This window comes from Mugil cephalus, chromosome 23 (genome assembly GCF_022458985.1).
Source record: "Mugil cephalus isolate CIBA_MC_2020 chromosome 23, CIBA_Mcephalus_1.1, whole genome shotgun sequence".
Classification (NCBI taxonomy): domain Eukaryota; kingdom Metazoa; phylum Chordata; class Actinopteri; order Mugiliformes; family Mugilidae; genus Mugil; species Mugil cephalus.
Genome location: NC_061792.1, coordinates 13,760,836 through 13,777,615, shown reverse-complemented (window position 1 = coordinate 13,777,615; position 16,780 = coordinate 13,760,836). Strand labels below are relative to the sequence as shown.

Below are 16,780 nucleotides of genomic sequence, written 5' to 3'. Positions count from 1 at the left end.
AAACAGATAATTACAAAGTAAACTGGATGGACACAGACACTGTAATACACTGATGTTTCCAGGAATAATCTGAACCACAGGTGTCAAACCTGCAGCACCAGAGGCTCTGATGTGTAATATGTGTCATAGAGGAGTTAATATTGAGGAGCTTTGGTGTAAAGGTGTGAATCCAGTAGTCAAAGATCTGTCTGCATAGAATAAATAACTGGTAAATCTTTAGTGACTGTACCTTTGAGCTGCCTGCAGCACTCAGTCTGGACTTCATACCCCTCAGCGACAATGTTCCCGTCACGTCGCCATGTTATGCTGATGATGTCATCAACCTTAGAGTCTGGACTGAGGACGACTTCATCACCCACTGTCTTGATGGTGACTGAAAAACAAAGATCAATTAAAACATGTCAGAAATAAATACTTTTTACAATTGTTGATTTGTTGCATCAAAAAACTCTTTTAACTACTTTAAGTTACATTTACAGTAACTTCATTTATCACTGATGTCAGTGTCAGTGTAAAGAGACTCAGGTGTCCTCTAGTGTTAGTGAATCAGGGAACCCAGCAACTTCTCACACTGTAGTGTTATGATGTTTGAAGCAAATCTCAAACTTTCAGACTGGAGCAAGGTACAGGCACTTTAGAGCAGGGCTGGGCAATTCATTTCTACAGGAGCCACATGAAAACTCTGAACTGTGTTGGAGCCAAACCAAACAATAACTTGAACGTTATTCTGCTCAATATTAATTTTCTCCCATTGTAAAAAGCAGTAAATTATATATGTTGATAAGCTGCTACTGGTAATCAGAAACATAAGAATATTCTGTAAATAGAGTTTTGGTGTAGGTTGAAGAGGAAAATGAAACACAATCGATCTGTAGTTTTGAATATAACGCATTGGAAACTTTGTCCTCTACGAAAAACTTCGGTGGATCATATAGCTACATGAATTATTTTCTGTATCTCAATAAATCTCAATAAATGTTTACCCCTTTAAGACCTGAATGTTCGTCTGCCCACAAAGAGAAGCTTGCTATATTTGAATTACCGTAATCCCCGATGGACAATATTCAAGTTGCGCTTTCTAGAAAAAAACGCTGCCATTACGGTAACGATGACGCACCGCTGCTGTGTTGTTTGGAGGAATTTGTTGGTAAAAACAAAGTTAGTTATACCCTTGAGATGTCACAAAGATCTTCCAGGCAAAAGCACAACTAACCAGTGTTCAGTCACAATGAATACTGTCAATAGCGCAAACCACTGTGACTTACGGTAATTCAAAATCAGCCGCTTTGACGGATGCAAGCGATCCGCTCAGGCTTTGGAGGGTTAATAGATGCAAGAAGCTGTTTCAATCTTACTTTTTGAAGAATTAACGAACTAACAGTGCTCAAAATAAAAGCAACACAGTCGTATTGCATGCACAGTATAAATACTTGTTCATTTGTGCTGTTGGGTTTAAAGGGGTTAATAAGTCCTTCAGCCTGTGTATCAACTTGGGAAGAATCAAGTAGAATGTTACTTACGCTATCTCATCATATCAATCGTTATCTTTCGCTTCGCTACAGCTTGCTCACAGACTAGGACACATTACACCCAAATATCTCACACGCTGGAGACCAGATAAAGCCAATCGGCTACACATAGAAACTCACTGACACATGAGAGGCAGTACTCCTCCCCATTGTCTTACGGGCGGAGTCTAGGTAGAATAAGATCACTATACGCCCCTGAAGTGGGGCTTTTTGGTTCTTTTTAACCCTAAGGTGAACTGACCAAAGCCTCATTGCTGAATCAATATCTATTCTCTGTGTACCAAATAAATATCCAAAAACGTGAGAAATTGTCGCGTGATTTGTGCGTAGGTGAACGACCCTTTCCAAACGGTATAAAGATCCTGGGCTGAAGGAGAGGAAAAGTTCCTCCTTCACAAATTGGGGGCTCGTCCGGGATACCAGGAAAGGAATGTAGTTACACTGGAGGAGCATCTCTTACAGTCAGCGGCCGCAACTAAGTAAAAGGTGAGCAGAAAACCTCTTAAACCAAATTTCTGCATGTCTTATGAGACATCTCGTGGCTGTGAGAGCATGTTTCAACAGTAGTACTGTTTGTAAGAATAAAACACAGAGAATACGTACGGATTAGTCTACCAGAGAAGGGTTTAGAAGGTCCCCTCATCCAAATAGTCAGGCTGGATATTGCCTGATTGGCTGGATGTAAAAGCTGCCCTCTGAGTTTATGAGAAAAGGCCAGAAAAGAAGAGAAAAGAAGAGAAAAGAAGATAAGATAAGAAAAAGGGCCGACTGCACGGTGAAGAGGCCGGAGGGGTCTGATCAGCCCCCAAAAAGCACTGCCGTCTCGGAGTTTAGGGTTTAGAAGGTCCCCTTTGTCTAAATATTTAGGCTCGTAGATCGCCTATGTATTCAGAGAATAGAAGCTGCCACTCCGAACGCCCTGTAGACCAGACTAAACGAGTTAGGGTTTAAGAGGTCTCCCTTTGTCGGAATATCTAGGCTTGTAGATACAAGTATCGGGAAGATGAGAGCAAAAAGAGACATGACAGGGAGTTTGAAAAACTTAATATGCAGCTGCTGCAAGAACAGTTGAAGGAGCTGAAAGACAAGGTCACTGATAAAATTAAAGAAACCAAAAAGATTAAAGCCCAAATGCCTGCTGTGTCTACAGCTCCGCTTAGTGGCCAAATTCAAATACCCCTGCCAGCAGATGAAGGGCCGGTACCCATATATCAAAAGTATCAACAATATCCCCCAGGTGGCCAATACAGGGGAAGCTAAGAACTTAGGATCTATGATAACACAAGCTATTGATGCAAATGATTGGCAGGCAGTGACAGGGACCACGCTAATGGAATATAGTCCCTCTTGTAAATGCCACAAGCTAAAGCACAATGGAACATTTCATTGCAAGTTGGAAAAAGTTGAAAAAAGTATAATGGAACAATGTCAGAGAAAACATTGACTCTGAATTGGCTATACAACTCTTGAAACAAATACCAGACGAAGTGTGGGCAACTGGACCTTTTCATGTAGGACATTGCAGAGAAATACCTCCTATCATACTACAGATGAAAACACCAGAGATCATAAACCAACCTCAACATCCCCTATCGAGTGAGAAGGCAAATGGAATCAGTGGAACGATTGAAAGCCTGCTTAAAGCTGGAGTATTGATACCATGTAAGTCTGATTACAACACATCTATCACTCCCGTGGCTAAACCAGGGAGGGAAGATCATAGGTTAGTGCACGATCTCAGAAAAATAAATGCAGGATGAAAGACTTCACATTTTGAGACACCCAACCCATACACAATGCTCTGTAATCTAGATCAAAAATTTAAATGGTTTACGGTGATGGATCTTTCAAATGCATTCTTCTGCATCCCTATAGCGCCAGAGTGTAGACACCTGTTTGCGTTCACTTTTGAAGGGAAGCAATATACCTATACTAGATTACCACAAGGCCTCACGGATAGTCCTTCCCTGTTTAACCACTCGCTATGGGTTCTAATTTCCAAATTCCAAAAATCTGTTGTATATTGCAATATGTTGATGACATTCTGATCGCAGGCGAGACTGAGGAAAACGTAGCACAACTGACGGCCGCTTTGCTCACATGGTTAGGGTAGAAAGGATTTAAAGTATCCAAATCTAAATTACAGAACTGCAGAGCTCGAGTGGTGTTCCTCGGGAGAATAATTTCAGGACAGGGGGTAGGTATGACAGCGAACCACAAAAACAACATACTTTCATATGCAAAACCCACTACTGTACAACAAATGATGGCCTTTTTGGGGATGGCAAATTACAGTAAAAATTACTCGCCACTCCTGATTTGGGGAAAATGTTTGAACTTGATGTGAAAGAAAAATATGGTTTTGTGAGCTCCGCACTGTGGCAGCCCGGAGCTCAAGGGAGGACAGTGTTATGCTATTATAGCACTAAATTAGAACCAGTGGAAAAAGACCATCCTACTTGCACCAGAGCACTATGCAGATATATGACTTAATACCTTGCTACGGGGTCCTAGAAAGTATCTGTTCAGATAATGGGAGTCCTTAAAGTTGGACAGAGGCTAAACCTCTGCTCCTATTCCCATTGAGAACCCGCCCAAGCGACACAACAGGACTCTCGCCTCACGAGCTGAAGAAAAATGCCCTGTCCATTCACAAATAACCTGCATAGTGGTGAAGCTCCTGACCTGGCCAGTCAAGAGAAAGAGATGCAGGAAGCAGTTTAGTTTCTGTCTCCCTGGATACAGAAAATCCTTAAAAAAGGAGCCCACTGGAGCTCCACCGGAGGAGATAAAAGAAGGAGAGTGGATTTACAGAAGAGTGTTCCACAGGACGTGGGAGGAGCCAAGGTTCAAGGTAGTATCATCAACTACATATGGTGTGAGGGTCTGGCTGGATGAGGAGCAGACTAAGCTAAGTAAATATTGGCACAAAACACACTGTAGAAAAGGACAGCCGTCAAAAGAGAGAAACCTTAGAGAAATCAGAAAGCACCTAAGGGACATAGGCAAAGAGACAGAGGGAGAATAAGATGATGACCTACAGGTCATGGCTTACACTGGCCTGTTTGGCCGTGGTAAGTCTGATAGCGGCCGTGCTGTTAGTATGGCTAAATGTAGAGGAGAGATCACAGATTAAGGAAAAGGACGCTGTAAGTATCCCCCACAAAATAATTATTCCAACAGGGGGACCTAAAATTCGAACACGACGAGAAACTCACCAAGATCAGTATATACAGAGGTACGAGTGCTTGATCTTTATTATGAACGGGGTATCAGATAAGTATAAATTAGCTGATCAGATCGCAGCCGGGTGGGGATCCATATTCCTCTGGATCACCCCTAACAAAAATGTGGAGGGAATAAATTATTTACATTACAATATCTACCGATTGGCAAACTATACAAGAGATGGGTCTCTTACTGCACACCAGAATAGACTTGCTCTGATCCTGACTGAAAAGGGAGGTGTCTGTAGCATGTTTGGAGAAGTGTGCTGTACATTCATCCCCAATAATACGGCCCCTGATGGATCCCTGACCAAAACCTTGAGAGGCCTCAGCGCCCTCTCAAATGAATTAGAAGAACATTCTGGGGTCACAGACCCCTTATCTGGCCTGTTTGACAAAATCTTTGGTAAATTGGAAAAAATTAGTAGTTAGCATAGCTACCTCACTGGCTATTGCATTTGGGGTGGTTGCTCTGTGTGGTTGTTGTTGTAGCTCATGTACTAGGACTCTCATTGTGTGGTGTATCAACAAGGCGCTGGGGAATGTGGAATCCAAGGGAGCGCCACCAGCGCATCAGATGAACCTAGCAGAGGGCGTGCCTCTGCTCGATCCAAGTGCTCAGATACAGGAGAGGCCATTCCAACATTCAGACGGGGACTCTGACAACAACCCTGACCTGGATGATGTAGTGTGAGCTCAGGGTCTACAATAACTGATCTTACGATGTTAGAATAGCATTTTGCCTTGTGGCTTGCTTCTAGGCTTTGGCTTTTGATATATACATATATATGCATTTTATACACATATAGTGAATGTTAGTTAATTTTCCAAAGATGTTGCACACACAACCTGAGCCTACCGGAGAGATGGCAACGTGTTTGGGGGAGCACATTCACTTGACCGCTGGAAGGAGACCCAGGTGACAAATATAGTTTAGATTGCATCCATACACCCATTTCATACAGGGTTTTTACATTACATGATAATTTAGGGGTGGCGTACCCTTAAGGCACGCCAACAGGGGGATTTGTTGGGTTTAAAGGGGTTAATAAGGCCTTCAGCCTGTGTATCACCTTGGGAAGAATCAAGTAGAATGTTACTTACGCTATCTCACCATATCAATCGTTGTGTTTAGCTTCGCTACAGCTGCTCACAGACTAGGACACATTACACCCAAATATCTCACACGCTGGAGACCAGATAAAGCCAATCGGCTACACATAGAAACTCACTGACACATGAGAGGCAGTACTCCTCCCCATTGTCTTACGGGCGGAGTCTAGGTAGAATAATATCACTGTACGTCCCTGAAGTGGGGCTTTTGGTTCTTTTTACCCCTAAGGTGAACTGACCGAAGCCTCAGCGCTAAAATCAATATCTATTCTCTGTGTACCAAATAAATATCCAAAAACGTGAGAAATTGTCGCGTGATTTGTGCGTAGGTGAACGACCCTTTCCAAACAGTATAAAGATCCTGGGCTGAAGGAGAGGAAACGTTCCTCCTTCACAATGCTTATGACTGCTTCATTATTTAGACGCCGAGCTGAACCGTGTTGAAGTTAATGTGTCATGTATCAATACATCATGTTGTCTTGATGCGCACTGACACTGGTTCTGATTCCGCTTCACGCTTATTATTACTTTTATATATTAACAGAACTTACCCGAGAAAGCGCCGCATGAAATCACGAGTCCCAGCGCGATGAGCAGCAGGTCAGACGTCCTCATGGTTTGGTCAAAAGTTGTCAAGTAAAATAACTGTTTTACATGTTGTCGGTAACTTCGGCATATGTATCACACAACTTGCTCCGTGTGTGAGACGGCCTTCCGGAAACAGACCGAAGTTTAAAGACGCGCTCTGGGAGGAAGCGGGCCTCCCAGACACGATTGGCCAATCCAGCTGTAGCTTAGAGGAGTTTTAGCTCTGTGGCCAATCCAGCTGTAGCTTTAGCTAAAGCTACAGCTGGAGTGCCAACGGAAAGTGAATGTACCAAAACCGGATCTGACCGGAAAATCCTGCACGGAGTGAGTGGTGTTGTGTAGTTTATATGGAGTTGTGTGATGTGTTGCCCGTTTTGTGGGAACCATTTCAGCCTGTTTCCGCGGTTTTGCATTTCGTGTGGACGGTTTTTAAAAGACACGGACCAGACGGAAGGACCAGATATGCTGCATTATTGCACACAATGTTTTAATGAGGGACACTCGTACGATGTAATCGTGGACATGATGTCAAGTTTACATGGTATAAACATCAGCTTGCGAACTTTAAAAAGTATACTCGGTCAAGCAGGGTTGTGCCGCAGAAAGGATTATTCCTCTCCAAGTGCCATAATTAATGCCATTAGACTGAGAACTGATTGCGACACGGAGAACAGCATTACGGCTGTGATCCACTGAACCCTCCGTCACCATCACCATGACTACTACTCTGGAGCGTCCAGCCACATGTATGGCTCATCCACTAATAACCAGCGCATTGAGTCCTGGTGATCCACATTCAGAAAGTAAGTGGCCTTCATGAAGTAATTTTATATTTAAATATATGTACACACACACATATAATATCATATATCCATGTCTTAATAATAATAATAACTTAAATGTAAGTAAATGTTATGTCTTCTATAGATTTGGCTCCAGAAACTGCGGTTGTGAAATTGAACTCTGACTTGGATTCCTTTCCTGAGACAAGCTTATCAACAGCTCCATGTGGGAACCCAAACATGCAGGAGAACTTGGACTTTGCTGTGGAGCGCCATCAACTACAGAAGCCAGAAAACTGGGAGTCTGCAACAGGACTGTACACGAAGCTAAAAGAGATTGTAGCCGAGTGCTTGATCATTGAGGCTTTTCTTTTCTTCCTCCTATATAAAAATGATTTTATATATATATATATATATATAAAGATATATCTTTCACCTTATTCATTTGTGACAAATGCAGATGACCAAGTTTTTACTAAGTGCTACTGATTGTTCAACATCTTGCCATCTTATTGTGCTAAGGAGCATGTTACTGATAATAAGCCCACTGGTTGTGTATTTTATTTTCTGTTTTCACTTTAGTTTTACCCTATTTTAATGCTGTCATTTGGAACGGTGGTACAAAATAAATCCATCACATCATGTAATTGACCAGTGTGTGAAAGGAGTTATGTGTCTGTCTAGTTGAAGAAGGGGACTCTTTGATGAGGGCAGAACACATTTAACTAAACATTATCCTTTGATTATATTCTGTAATATGTGTTCTAGAAGAATTAATAGTAAGGACCTCTGGTATAAAGGTGTGAATCCAGTAGTCAAAGATCTGTCTGCATAGAATAAATAACTGGTAAATCTTTAGTGACTGTACCTTTGAACTGCCTGAAGCACTCAGTCTTGACTTTAAACCACTCAGCGACAATGTTCCCGTCAAGTCGCCATGTTATGCTGATGATGTCATCAACCTTAGAGTCTGGACTGAGGACGACTTCATCACCCACTGTCTTGTTGGTGACTGAAAAACAAAGATCAATTAAAACATGTCATGAATAAATACTTTTTACATTTGTTGATTTGTTGCATCAAAAAACTCTTTTAACTACTTTAAGTTACATTAACAGTAACTTCATTTATCACTGATGTCAGTGTCAGTGTAAAGAGACTCAGGTGTCCTCTAGTGTTAGTGAATCAGGGAACCCAGCAACTTCTCACACTGTAGTGTTATGATGTGTGAAGCAAATCTCAAACTTTCAGACTGGAGCAAGGTACATACGCTTTAAGAAAATAAAAATGGCGACATCTTTCGGAGGAAATGGGAACTACTCTGTGCGCTCCTGTCGCAGCAGGCGCTATTTTGTTGCGGCATAAAATCTAAACTGTGGGAATGTCTCTCCAGATAAACTACATTTACATGCAACACAAAGTGCTTTACACACATAAAGCGAAACTCTTCCAAGTACCCGCGACAGGTGAAGATCACACATACTTTAGTGAGATTGAAACACATCTGCATGTAAATTATAATAGTCAAAATAAAGTGCTGTAAATACAGTACGTGAAGAAATTGGTCAACTTGAGGCATTTGGCTGCGTCATCCTCCAGCGCCTTTCTCCTTTTCTCTTTTTATTATTTTTTTTACCCGGGTTGGGGTCCATCATCTAAAAGGTGAGTTTTTAACCGTCTTATAAAAACATCAACAGGTTTGTGGTGGAGCGTGTTGTTAGTATTATTTTCATTTCGCAGTGAAGACTCTGCCCTTTCACCCCCAATGTCTTTACATTCCGCCTGTATTCTCTTCCTCACCACTGTCTGCTGCCTTCACGGACCACAGTAGTTTTGATTCTTGGGATTCGTGTCTCACTCGTTGGGAATCAGCTCTTCTGATTCTCGACCTGTCAGGCTGGAGGGAGGTGTTGAGGTGAGGACCCAGAGGCAGGGACTTCAACAAAAAGTATTTCATAATTAACAAAAGGCGCTGCGCAAGGCAGGAAAATACAAAAATCAAAAAGAATCATTGGCATGGCATGGACTCTACGAACATGGAAAAAGCGTTAACGACGCGACAAGGAACAAAGGGAAGGCAGGGCGAGAAATACACAAGACACAGATGAAAGCAATAAGCAATGGACACACACGAGGAAACAAGCGACAGGAAATGAAATACTTAGCGAAATAAAACAGGAAACACAACATGACACAGACAGACGTGACAAAAGCACAAGGAGACAGGACAGACAGGAAACTAGGAAACATGACAAAATAAAACAGGAAACTAAATAAAACACGAGCTCGAAATAAAAGACAGACTCAGACCATGACGCCACCGAACACCGGCTTTTAATTGCGCCTCTTTTGCAGTGTCGCTAATCTAGATGCCTTCATGGTCTCTGGAGACTCTGGGAAAATAAAATCACTGAATGCACAGAGGCAGATTTAGATGAACTCTTCAAGATTTTAATGTATAAAACAAAACAAAAAAACGTCCTGTGAAATGAATGCTACCTTGCTCTAGTATAAATCTACCATTTATTTCCATCTTTTCAACATAAAACTGTTATTTTCCACCTTTACTTTCCTGTAATATGCAAAGTATTACCAGTTAATTTAGGTTCATTTATTCATAACCTGAGGTATTTGTAAGTTTTTAAAATGTACTGCGTTTATACTACATGCTATAATATTCATGAACGTAAAGATAAACTTCACTTCAGCCTTTTGTTTTCCTTTGGTTGGTTCTTCAGCCCATACTGTTTTATTTGTCAGTGTAACAGCAGCACACAGTTTGAGGACAGTAAACACAATCAAATAAATACTACAGGAGTTAATACATATGTGTTTGTAGAGGATCACAGCAGAATGAAGGAAGATCCTTCACTAACACTTGATACAGTCTGTAAATATCATAAAAAGATTCTGAACTATCAAAAGTCACTGTGGAGGTAGGAATGAGCTGCAGAAGAAGAAATGTAACATTAAACTGAATTACTAAACCTAACAGTTGTCATCACTGACACATTGACATCCTTCTCTCCTTCGTGTGCGTCGTTGCTAAAACACTAAATCAGATATTTCACTAAATGAAAAATTTCACAGTTTGTTTTTCTGGCTCAGACACAGTGGCATTTGATTTAATATGAGGTGTATGAACACATGAGGTAGTGGGAAAATTGCTTAGCTGCACATAAAAAATAAATAAAAAACACTTTCATTTCACGGTGTCCATAACAATGTAAATCTTCTCAAGATGCCTGAAAACCAGCCTGAAACCTCCAGAGCAAGCCTGAGGGCGACGGTGGCAAGGAAAAACTCCCTTTAACAGGAAGAAACCTTGAGCAGAACCAAGCTCATATGGAGGGACCCATCTGCCGAAGGCCAGCCGGGTAGAAACAGAGACGATAGAGAGAAGATAAACAAACTTCTGTCATAGATACGTACAACGGACTGAAGGAAACATGTAGGATCTAATAGATGTTGCTGACAGTTTGAAAGCAGACGAAGAATCATAGGCAGGTTGGAGAATTGTTTATCTAGGTAGGAGTGGACAACTTGAGGAGGACATGAAGACTGGACACGTTGATGAGACCACGACTACAGATAGTTGTAGTTTATGGAGCTCCAGAGGACAAAGACACACAACTCCAGGTGAGAGACACTTGCAAGAACATGGAGGAGGAGAGGGAGACACAGTAGTTAACATGATATACAGGAGCAGCACAAAATTACATTACTACCAGGTCCATAAGAGCTTGGTGTCAGAGAGAAGAGTTTTATCACATAAAACATTTAAATTAGTCAAAATATTCAGCAGGACCTCAACGCATCTGTTACACTGTCCAATATTCACATAGTTAAAGATATTTTTCTCACCAGTGTTTGGTTTCAGAACAGCTGATTTGTGTTAACTTAATCAAATTTGACTTTCTTCACTCTTAGTTCCACACTTACCCCACGACTATAAAAAGCCAACATCAACGGAGCATAATCAGCCAACACACAATGAGAGTATAATAATTAATTTAAACATTTCTACATCTTTTACCTGCAATCCATTGGAACTCCTGACGTACCTACCGCCATCTTCTGCTTTATGCACTGCATTTGCTGCATTTTTATTGCACATCAAATTTGATTTTATTACACTATTTTTATGACAAATTGATTGTCATAAAATTTGTATGTGCAATAAAGAACCTTGACTCTCACTGGTTTGTGGCCAGGGAAAGACAAAGATTTCCAAGAGAGATTTTAAAGCCAGACCCACCACCCTCACTCGTAACTCACTTTATGAATGAACTGAGGAACTCAAACTCTGTCAGTGGCGGAGCCAGAGAGAAACTCCAGGTTCACTGAATAAAACCTGCTGGTGACCAGGTTAGGTTCACAGACTCAGTTACCATGGTAACCAACTCTAAGTTTAAATGACCTCTGTTTCTGAAACAGGCTGGAGTTAGCCCGCTCTCTATGGGATGAATAACCTCCCGTTGTGAAACGGAAAACCCAGAGTTGCACTCATTTCAGGGTTAACAGAGTCAGAGTTTTCAACAGATCTTCAAAAACCTCTTACATAATTTCATGGTACGCCTTAGACTTTGCTCATGCTAGAAACTGTATGGATCCTAGTGTTTTTTTCCTTGTTTTCCCTTGCCTTTTATGGACGTGTCTTCCTTTTCCTGTTGCGTGTATGCGTTTGCTAGAAGCTGGGGTGGAGCTGGAGTTAACTACTTCCCTCTACGCCATCAGAAACATATTGCATCTCAACGGATAATTAGAATGTATTTTTGTAGTAGTAGTAATATAAAATATAGTCATATAAATAATATAATTAAAGCTATTAAAATAATAAATATTTGATATAATGTATGGTATTAAATAAATAATTAATTATACACAATACACATAAATTAGTAATACATTTATTTATTATTATTGTTATTTCATTTTTGAAGGTCAACATCCATCAATGCCGGCCTGCAGCCTTTGTGGAGATCCACATGCAGGAATCTATCAATGCCGACCTGTAGCCTTTATCGAGCGATAATAAGGCATCAATTGAATCGGGCCTGCAGCCTTTGTGGAGATCCACATCGAGATACCCATCAATGCCTGCTTGCATTAAAAAGTGCTGTATACATGAAGTTTGATTTGATTTGATTCATCATCTGACCTGTGATGGATGTTGCCTTGGGGGTGCCCTCAAAAAGTGGGTGATTGCGTTCCTGTGTATGGTAGCAGAGTCTTCTGCGTCAGTTTAAATTTTCCACCAAGCAGTGAGTCATTCACTGTCTCTGTCAAAGGACACATTGATCACAGAGTTCATTTTAGTTGATTTATGTGGATAAAACTCACAAAAACAGACAAATGGTCTTGATCTTCATATATAGATTTATCTCATAAATCATTTTACTCACCCGTTTCATTCTCCAGGTGGACAGAGGATGTTTGCCCTAAGGATGTTTGTTCTTGATTGGATGATTCTTGGACTGATACAGAGTTAAGATATTAACATCATTTAAATAATTTTTAACTCACCAGGTTCATTGTTGATAACATCAACAACTGGTGGTTCAGCTGTCCAAAATTATAAGAAAGTTTCAACAACAAAACTTAAATAACGTTGATTAAGAAAATAATGAAATATATTCAATTACAAAGTAGAAAAGCTCACATGCTTCTCTAACCGCAACACCAATCCTCCCTTTTTAAAAATGACTTGGGTATAACATTAATCTACTTTACTTAGGTCTGACTTTGATCGGTGCCACCAGCTGATTCCTGTGTGTCACAAGGAAACTGAACTTCATCAGCTCCTGTTTACTAAATGTCTCTCAGCTTTAAATTAGATTTATTTGATGTTAACGGGTTAAACTTGATATCTGGTATCGTTCCTGTATCATCCTGTCTACTGACCCTCATCTAGAGAAGGAACTAATGGACAAACATACATTTATAATAATAATATGGATATTTAAAGTCTGTGGAATAAATATAATGTTTTATGAATTCTTACCATGTCCTCCTTTGCGTTTGTGTTTGTAGCAGAGACCAACACAAACAGCACAACAAACAGCAACTCCGATTCCGCTGTGTAGATATTTATTGATGTCAAACTCACTGTTGGTGATGAAGGGGTTGATGAATTTTTTGCTTCTTTTAGAGCTGACTGAATTATTCACCTCACAGGTGAATGAAGGTTCCTTTTCCTCCTAGAAATCCAGTAAAAACAACATTAGCCTGAAGCTCATGAAGCAAAATGCTCCTTTTATCTTTGTACATCCAGATAATAGAAGATGATGTTTGGTTCTAAAGTCCCAGAGTCATGTTGGAATATGTCACATCCACCTACTGACTCCATTATCATGTTTGTACCTTTGTTATGATCAGCTCCTTGGTTTCATGTATAATCTTATTATCTGACCACCAGGTGTAGGTGACTGGTCCAACATCTGTAGTGTTGCCTTCACAGGTCAGAACACAGTGGGTCTTTTCATCGTCACAGCTCATGGAGACAGTTGGTTTAGGAACAGGTGCTGATAGAAACAAACATTTAATTAGAGATCAGATGAATTAATTAATGAATATTCCAGATATTCAGTCATATTTCCTCCACTTACAGAAAACCTTCAGCTCAGTTGTGTGTGAGTCTGTGTTGATCTCTGCTTTGTAGATCCCACTGTCCTCTAGTGTCAGGTTAAAGATGGTCAGGTTTCCAGTTGTGGTGTCCAGTTTACAGCGACCTGAAAGAACAATGATGTGTTGTTAAAGATGATATTAAAACAGATAATTAAAGTAAACTGGATGGACACAGACACTGTAATACACTGATGTTTCCAGGAATAATCTGAACCACAGGTGTCAAATATTGATGTGATAATATTAAAGCAGATAATTATAAAGTAAACTGGATATTAAATTCCTTCTGTCGACCAGAATCACATTAAAATCCTTCAATAATAATAATAATAATAATAATAATAATAATAATAATAATAATGTGTAATATGTGTCATAGAGGAGTTAATATTGAGGAGCTTTGGTGTAAAGGTGTGAATCCAGTAGTCAAAGATCTGTCTGCATAGAATAAATAACTGGTAAATCTTTAGTGACTGTACCTTTGAGCTGCTCACAGCAGACAGTGTTTAAAGAGACTTTATACCAGTCAGCGACAATGTTCCTGCCACGTATCCATGTTATGCTGATGATGTCATCAACCTTAGAGTCTGGACTGAGGACGACTTCATCACCCACTGTCTTGTTGGTGACTGAAAAACAAAGATCAATTAAAACATGTCATAAATAAATGGGGATTAAATAAATACTTTTTACATTTGTTGATTTGTTGCATCAAAAACTCTTTTACCTACTTTAAGTTACATTTACAGTAACTTCATTTATCACTGATGATGCTCTGCTACTTCCTACTCAATATTTATCGACCAGAAATGTGACGTAGAACGCTGCTAACTACTGATTGGTCAGAAAAAAATTAAAAAAATAAATAAATCAGCGCCAGGTACAAACCTGGATGTTTTGGTTTTGACTAGTAGTAAGCTGCATCACTTCTAACTTTCTTGTCTCGTGTCGGTACATTTTTTGAATGATGACTGGAAAAGTAATGTAGTCCTGGACCAACCCGGAGGTGAGGACTTTTCTGTCCTTGATGGGAAAAGAGAGTGTAAAGTGGGAGTTGGACTCGGAACGACAAGGTTTTCCAGTGGATCGCAGCTGAGATGGACGCATGGTAAAACAAATGAAGGAGAAGCGTAAAAAATTGAAGGCCGATTATCAGGCAGCCAAGGGGAACAACGATACGAGTGGTGGTCGCGAAATGTTATGAGGAGATGGACGTGATGTACGGCCACAGACCAGGGAGCACCAGCAGGGAAGCTCGCCTTGAACCCATTACACCGTTGGCGCAGTCCTCTGCTAAGTTTCTATCTTTTATTACGTTCATTGTGTTCTGCCTGAGAGCTCATAACTGCAAGAAGGTTGTTTTCTTTCATTCACTGGTTGTTGGAACAAGCACGGACAAGCCCCAACTATCATTGAGGACATTTGAAGAGCCAAGAGTAGAGCGACATTCGCGCTGTGCGTCATCAACAACACGCACTGTCGCTATGGTAACCACCACAAATAAGTCGGACCTGATGTCGGAGGCTGATGTTGTTACCGCCACTGCCGTTAGTGAGTCCGTTAGTGAGTCACTGGAAGAGGAGCACGTCAAGCTAAACATGGAAATCATTTTCATGTGGATATATTTATATTGCAGCCCAGCGTACTACTCCACTCCGATAGCAAGGAAGCATCGAATCAAAGTTTAATTTTGTTAACCGGTCGTCAATTTCCCTCGGTTCAAGGTTCATTTTGGGATTGATTGACTGAAAATGAAACGTTTATTCAGTGTTGGTTTCTCAATGTCCGATGATGAACCTGTTATATATTTCATAATGGTCCTTCAAAAAGACCCAGAATGCCCCATTTTTACCTCCAATTCTCAAAAGCTCCGCACCGCCCTCAATTTTTTTTTTTTTTTTTTAAGATTTGTGACACACCTGAATACATGATGTTGAAATGGCATGACCCTGTAAAAAAACACCGAGACGCGTCTGAAGCGGAGCACCACGGAGCCGGTGGAGGTTCATACATTGACTTTAATGGCCGCGTACGGGACGCGGATGGACCCGGTTGATTTTCGGGAAGTAGTTGGTGCGCGGCCTGAAAAGTTTGGGAACCGCTGGTCTGAACGATTCAATCTGCTCATATCGACGCGATTTAAAGGGTTAAACGAGGGGAAAAGTGGAACAGTCGCCTATTTTTAGCGGTGCGGCACCAGCTTCTGGGGTGCGTTCACATATGACTTGAATTGAATTGAATTGCCACGATCGACGGCGGATCGACCGCGGCGCGACAGCGAGCGCGAATCGAGACCGCAGGAGCGCAGAAACTGGTTTTAATAGTTCAGATAATAGTTTTTATGTGGGTGGATTTTACACTGTGTCCACAGATTAATTCCGCTTCACGCGGATCATTACTTTTGTACATTAACAGAACTTACCTGAGTACGCGCCGCATAAAATCACCAGCACTATAAGCGTCTGGTAAAACGTCGTCTTCATGTTTCGGTAAAACAAATTCCAAATAAAATAACTAGTTTTATATATTTTCCTAAAACTAAAAGAATGACAGACCCTGCTCTGTCTGATTCGACTCTCGACTGAACCTCCAGGTCGAAGAACACGAGACTTCAATGTCAAAAAACGACCTGATTGGTCCAAACGCATCACGTGATTTCTCGTCACCTGCGCAGGTGCTCTACTTCCTCGGAGATGCATTGACTGCTGCCACCTGTAGGATAGGAGCTGATGAGCCGCGTGGCCGCCATCTTGGACCGGTCATCAGCTCCATTAACTCACCTGTTTGATCAGAATGAATGTGACCAAAACTCACCGGGTTCTCCACCGATTGTCCTGCAGTTTTCTTTGCTGCAAACGTCAGACACGTGGCTGTCATACAAGTTCATTAGTTACCTTGAGAGTGTTGTCATACT

General features: G+C 40.9%; 1 protein-coding gene across 5 annotated transcripts in view; it reads right to left on the bottom strand.

Moving 5' to 3' along the window:
- Positions 1 to 16,780, bottom strand: part of LOC125000990 — a 49,449-nt gene that overhangs the window by 2,745 nt on the left and 29,924 nt on the right. Inside the window, exons 14-17 of one of the 5 annotated variants that reach the window (XM_047576846.1) lie at positions 13,603 to 13,763; positions 13,244 to 13,439; positions 12,645 to 12,716; positions 9,955 to 12,521 (exon numbers count right to left, since the gene is read on the bottom strand). The exons of 2 other annotated variants lie outside the window; for them this stretch is intronic. In XM_047576846.1, the coding sequence (XP_047432802.1) occupies positions 12,430 to 12,521; positions 12,645 to 12,716; positions 13,244 to 13,439; positions 13,603 to 13,763 (521 nt within the window). In that variant the 3' untranslated portion in view covers positions 9,955 to 12,429. Of the gene's footprint in view, positions 1 to 229; positions 374 to 9,954; positions 12,522 to 12,644; positions 12,717 to 13,243; positions 13,440 to 13,602; positions 13,764 to 16,780 lie in introns of those variants that run through there. 2 more of the 5 variants (XM_047576851.1, XM_047576847.1) reach the window with 2 other exon arrangements.